Source organism: Austrofundulus limnaeus, unplaced genomic scaffold (genome assembly GCF_001266775.1).
Source record: "Austrofundulus limnaeus strain Quisiro unplaced genomic scaffold, Austrofundulus_limnaeus-1.0 Scaffold344, whole genome shotgun sequence".
Taxonomy (NCBI): Eukaryota; Metazoa; Chordata; class Actinopteri; order Cyprinodontiformes; family Rivulidae; genus Austrofundulus; species Austrofundulus limnaeus.
The window spans coordinates 519859-526096 of NW_013952746.1; the positions used below are offsets into that span (position 1 = coordinate 519859).

General features: G+C 41.2%; 1 protein-coding gene across 4 annotated transcripts in view; it reads right to left on the reverse strand.

Moving 5' to 3' along the window:
• Positions 1 to 184: 184 nt before the first annotated feature.
• cunh19orf47 (chromosome unknown C19orf47 homolog) overlaps positions 185 to 6238 on the reverse strand; it is an 8722-nt gene continuing 2668 nt past the window's right edge. For 3 of the 4 annotated variants that reach the window (XM_014022856.1, XM_014022858.1, XM_014022859.1), the window contains exons 4-8: positions 5445 to 5526; positions 3397 to 3522; positions 3151 to 3300; positions 981 to 1054; positions 185 to 899 (exon numbers count right to left, since the gene is read on the reverse strand). In XM_014022856.1, coding sequence (XP_013878310.1) covers positions 363 to 899; positions 981 to 1054; positions 3151 to 3300; positions 3397 to 3522; positions 5445 to 5526 — 969 coding nt within the window. In that variant the 3' untranslated portion in view covers positions 185 to 362. The remainder of the gene's footprint in view (positions 900 to 980; positions 1055 to 3150; positions 3301 to 3396; positions 3523 to 5444; positions 5527 to 6238) is intronic. The other variant, XM_014022857.1, reaches the window with a different exon arrangement.

Here is a 6238-nt window from a genome sequence, read left to right on the forward strand (position 1 = left end):
TTAGGCATCTGTAAAGTTTGTGGGGGAGGTATAAGCACCATCGTAAAAATCTGGCTGACATGCWCATGCTTTAAGCTCATGAAAAGTCCCACACATACCTCTAAAACACATTAAATAAATACAAAATGATGCTCTGGATAGCCTGCAGGTGGAGCAACATAAAACAGRGAGTGGAGTACTCATATTTAAAAGCTATGACTCTAGAAACTGACGTTTTACTGGCAAAATGGTTTAAAGTGTTGACAGAACGTTGCATCCACACRGGTGAGACGATAACGATAAAAAACAGCTTCAGATAAAAAATAATCTGCAGTCCTGCCTGAACACAAACTAACTGGAWGCTTACAAAACAGCTGAGTGTGTTAGGGTTGCTTGCTGCCAAGTCTCTTAAAAACACTGACAGCCTTGACGTCCATCTTGGCCCCCACAGGCTCTGCCCCTCCTGCCCCCCCAGTCCCGGTGCTGCTGCTGACTTTGCAGCTGGCTACAGTGGATTTCTCCGGTGCTCTGGGCTTGGTGCTCGTCACTTTGTTGTCCTGCGTGTCGGCGGGCGCCGCGGACACGCCAGCGCTCGCCGCTGGGAGTTTGCCCAGTCTCTGTAGAATGCTGACTTTGGCGGGAGGGACTTTTGGAGAAGAAGCAGAGGAGGAAGTGGGGGAGTCAGAAGGAGGACGTTTAAATTTCCCTCCGAGGCGTCGCAGGCTGACGGGGGCTGCTTTCGTGGTGGGCTTCTTCTTCGGCTGTGGAGGGGGCCTTTTGAGAATGCCAGCGTACTGCAGGACAGAACCTTCTCCATCGCTCTCCTCCTCGTCTTCATCCACGATCACAGCCACGTTTCCTGGCTTCGGCGCATCTTCGCCTTCGTCCGCTCTGTCGAGGCGACTGAACACGCCAGTCGGCTGTTAGGAACACAAGCACRTAAATCAGAACTGGACTTTAACTGGACGATACAGTCTGCAGCTGAGGACATACTGACTCACCTTGTTATTACTGGTCGTCGTGTCGGCCATCGATTCAGCTCCAAGTCGTTCAAACACAGAGGTACGCTTCAAACCTTTTGAAGACAAAAGCAAAACACACYGTTTTACACAAACAATAAACCTGACAGGGATTGTTTTTAGTGACCTACTTATAGAATACTGAGTTATAAAAAATGTTTTCATTACGACAACTACCATCACCTGTCCAAGAACAGTGGGTGAAAACATGGACGGGTTCAGGGGGTTCAAAGGTTTCAGAAGAAGGCTATTTAGAAAAAGTAAGGAGCTGATCATTTATAGAGTGAGGCTCAGTACTGAGTCCGCTCTTCAAATATGGCACCTGGGTCACATGATAAGTTATTGAAAAATCATAAATTTTATTTAAAAAATATTAGATGTGCCGTAAAATCAGGAAAATAAAAGTTGTGTCTTCTGTCCTGTTCAGGAGAACAAGTTCACATTAGTTTTGTATCGCTAGGACAAATGACCTAAAACTATTGACTTTTGTTTCTCAACTGTTTGTTTGGTAATTTTTTGACGGTCCCCAAGCAGACCATGGTGTGTTCAGGAGCGAGCAGACGGAAAGGCAGCTGACTAAATTCAGACTGCCTGCACCGGTTAGACGAGAGCAGGGTATATGCAGAAATTCTGAAGTTAAATYTAATACCTTTTACTACCTTTTTAATACTATCCCAATGTTTTTTTAATACCAACACGACTTCAAGTGTCAAGTGTAGCTGCAACCGCTTCAAACCTATTATTACAGTTACTGGATACATAGTTWTTTCTTTGCCTTAATGAAACACTGATCTATTTACAATTATTTGTTATTTAACCCTAAATTCAAGACAAAATATGTTTTCATTATTATGTGTAGGAAGAGCAGTGCTATCAGAAAGAGGTCATCTGCTCTAACATGTCCCAGGAACACAGAACCAAAATACCCTGATGTCACAACCATCCTCTAAATAACATCTGTGTGTGTCCATCTGTTTTTTTAAACATGTATTAAAACTTTTGTTGAACATGAGAATGAACGGTCCAGCTGTGTTATCAACCCACCACCACACACACAGTTTTACMCTCACAATCACCATCTTTTATCTGAGTTTACGTTGACAATACCAGTATGTCTGTATCTGGTGGGGCCTGGGCTGTGGGCGGACTTGAAGTTTGGAGGGGTTCCGCCCCATAGCTACTTTTATTTTGTTACCTTTTAAAGCTAAAAACGATACTTTTACTTCTTTACTTTAAAATGTAATACTTAGTTACTTGTTACAAAATTAACTATGTTCAAACTCATCATGAAAGATGTTTCTGCACTCTAAAAAATGAAGTGTTGAATTTACTCAACAAAGTCATGTTAACTGGCTCCACTAAGCCTAGTTGAGTAAAATGAGCAAAGAATATACATATATTGCTAAATTTACWCAACCCGGCTCAATGGAGCCGGTTTGGTTCAGTAAATTCAACAGTTTATTTCTTAGAGAGTGTTAAAGTATTTTTACTTCCCCAATTTTTCTGAACAGTTTCATGACTTTTACTTGCGTAGTTTTCTCATCAGTGAATTTTTTTTTACCAAAGTCATTTTCTGTTCATGTAGTTTTACTTTTACTTAGTTATTTTTTTTTTCAAATACTTTATAGACCTCAGTTCACAACTCTGGACCACAGCAAAAGTTACTTTTTCCCCTGCAGCAAAAATGCACTTAAAAGGGGATTTTACATGACAAAATTTACAGACAGCTGTGTACTTTTAAACTCTACGCAGATTTTAATTACTGAACACACATTGACAACCAACTAACTTTTAGTTAACCCGATTCAAGATGGCTGCCGTGGCTAATCAAGTTAAGAAAACACAAAAACGGCTTGAACTCAGTCTATTTTAAAGATATTAGGCAACTCAACAAGGAAAACAAAATTGTAACTCTTAAAGCTAGAAAACAAGTGAAACTCATGCAAAAAGTTATTTTGTGTTGCAAGACAAATTAGTAATAAAAGGATTTTGTAAGGARGGGGATTAGTAAGAGAAAAACGTCCAATAAGCTCTGATTTTAGCCCCAAATCAGAAGCTCCAGGTCACCACAGAGGACATTTTAAGAGTGAATAATTCWGTTAATCAGTGTTAGTTACTCCCGCTGCTGGCGAGACCACTGGGCCAGGCCTACCTTTCTTGGCCTGCTGGGCCAGGATACGACGTGTACGAGGCGTGGAGCCTTTGGGCATGTTGATGATGTACTTGCCTTCCATCTCGGCCGTCACACGCCGGCGCTTCACCGCTGGCAACCCGTTCCCCTCGTCGGCTGGTTGACTGACGACTGACAAAGTGATCCACACACCAGGAATAAACGGAGTTGAGTGAAACGGCAAAACAAACGAGTGATGATTCGAAAGAAACTCTCCAAATCCTCTACCTGCTTTGTTGTTTTTGTTTGCCTGAGAGTTGGACACYGTGACGGAGAGCCGGTTGTCGGGTCGGCGGGCCGGAGTGGTTGGAGGGGAATCGTGGCTCAGAGCGTTGGCAATCATACGTGTAGCAGCTGAAAAACCAACAAAACAAAGATATTAATAGACTGACATTTGGATTGTTTCTTAAMACAAAATATGTTTTGCTTTACAGGTAAACAGGAAATAATAAAGATATACTTATTCTTGTTCCGCATTTTGAGGAGCAAACAATTTATTATACTGACATTTCAGCTGGGAAAGTCTTGATTGATGACTTTGAATTGAGTGCAGCTGACACACCTTCTTCTGCACGCACTAATGACAGCAGCGTCTCACAGCAGGACACAYACCTCAACATTACGCACATTTTTCAAGAATGACTCAGGAGAAAATCCACAAAAGAACAACTTCCTGGAAAGTATCTCGTGTGTTGGAGGAACACCCAGTTCTACGAAGCTCAACCAAAGATCCAACTAAACCAGATGTGTTAATTGCTCACACTCTGGTGCCAAACACCACRCAACAGCTGAGAGGTTCCTCGTTATCTGCTACACCAAAACAAACCAGTATGAGGCAGGTGGTTCTGAGTTTGTCGTTTCCAGGGATCTCGATGTATAAACGGTGCGTAYGCACAAAAAAGTTGCGTGCGCCAGGTTCTRCGCCCACRTTGGGATGTATTAAAAMCAACGTTGCACCTCACCTGCCRTGAGAATGTGCGRCAGCCACGCRAAGATTTTCAGTCGACAGTTTTAACCCACAAAGTCACGAATCTGACCTGAATCCACAGAAATATGACTCTGTTGTGTTTTCTGGATGTAAGGAGCGTCTGAACACGGCGTTAGATTTTTATTTTAGTTTGATTTTTATTGTTTAAACTCGAACGATCATGAAACTGAACCCCGGGAATGAAAATCATTTAACCTCAGACAAGAAAATAGATCAGCCTAAAAATGATCAACAAACCTCAGTCCAGTCTGTAAACTGTAAAGTGTTTATATTGTTACATAGTTGGAAACACACGCAGAGCGCAGGCCTGCAGAGCACACGCACAGCTGAGGGAAAGAAAATGTGTGAATTGTCTAAGAAACATTTTTTAATTTTCACTGAGAGAAAAACGTTATCAACTCAGAATATTAATTCAGAACAGGTCAGCTGTGATGATTCCTCAGCTCCACAAGACACAACAGATTGCTGCGTATGGATCGGCGTCAGCTGTTCCCAGTCCCACACCACGGCAGAAACTCGCAGCGCTGCAAGGTAGCCTTCTGCGTCCAGTTTTGATGCGTCGGTTACCCCCCGCGCGTCAGTTTTTTACGAGATGAGGCGGAGGCGGACGGGCACGTTGTTATATTTTTTTACAAGAGTAGGAAATGCGCGTTTCTTCACATCAACTTAAAAAATATTTTTCTAAGTTCTACAAAAGTCATAAGTTTCTCTGTGTTTACAGTCATTTATTAAAGACGTGCAAAGGTGGAAATATCTCTCAGCCTCATGCGCCGCTGAAAATAACAGCACACGCGCGTACACACCAACACTCACACACACCTTTGCGAGTGGCAAACACATGTTTACAACCCACTACTTATATAACAATGTTCTCACTCATTCTCCATTTAATTTATAATTTTCCTGCATCTAAAAATCCTTTCTGAGGASAATCTGARGAGAATCTCACACGCTGGACACATTTACATCTATTTTACADATTTAAATGGAGGCGTGTCAGGGGAGGTGTCTCACGTGCGCTAAGTTCCACGTTCACTGGGATGTATAAAGGAAAGGTGCGCGGGAACCTGTGTGCGCACGGTTTTATACATCTGAATTTTTTGGTGCGGCGCACTTTTCTAAATTTGTCCGTACGTCAACTTTTAGTGTGAAAGCTGCGCACTCCTTTATGCATGAGGCCCCTGGAATGTGAAACATAAAACAATGGTGAGAGTTGTTGCCTCCCAGATGAGAAGTTTTCTGGATCGTCTCCCAACCTGAATGCAGATAATTACATTTTGTTACTTACGAGTGTTGGCAGTTCTTCTCAGCTCAGCCTGGACACTTGTTTGTCCAGAGGAGATGGCCTCCGTTGCCATTTTACACATATCCTGAAGAAAAACATGAAAGACTGTGAAAAATTAGGTTCCTAAAACGATAAGAAGAGTGTATCATAGCTTTAAGATTTAGTGGTCAAATAAAAGACAGAAAAACCTTTATTTTTTAGTAAGCAGAAGCAATATTATTCATTAGGAGTTTACTTTAGAGCAGGGGTCACCAATCTTTTTGAGACCGAGGGCTACTTCAGGGGTACCGAGTAACATGAAGGGCTACTTGTTTGATACAAACATAAATTTGCACCGTTCACCTTTAATTATAGTATTAATAATAATAAATTTATACATGTGAATATTTGACTTTTAAAGACTCCATCATAATTTACTGTGGTAGATATTAATAATAATAATTTATCATAAGTAATTTAAACTTTGTGCAGCAGCAGGGGGACCTGATTCCAGAGTTCCCAGTTTGAAACAGTTTTGGAGCTCTTCAGTGTGACCGGAGTGTGGATAGTTGTTTGTGTTTTTGCATCCCTGTGATGGTCTGAGATCTGAGACCCTAATTAGGAACAAGGAGGACATAACGGATGGATGCTTTTTATAGCAGAAAACAGATATTTAAACATGAAACATTTTTATTTAATCTCAATTAAAAACATTTTTAATTTTGTGTATTTTGTAAATATTAGATTAGATTAGACCTTTATTGTAATTGTACAGAGCACAATGAAATTAAAAAATAAAATAATAAAAATATGATAGC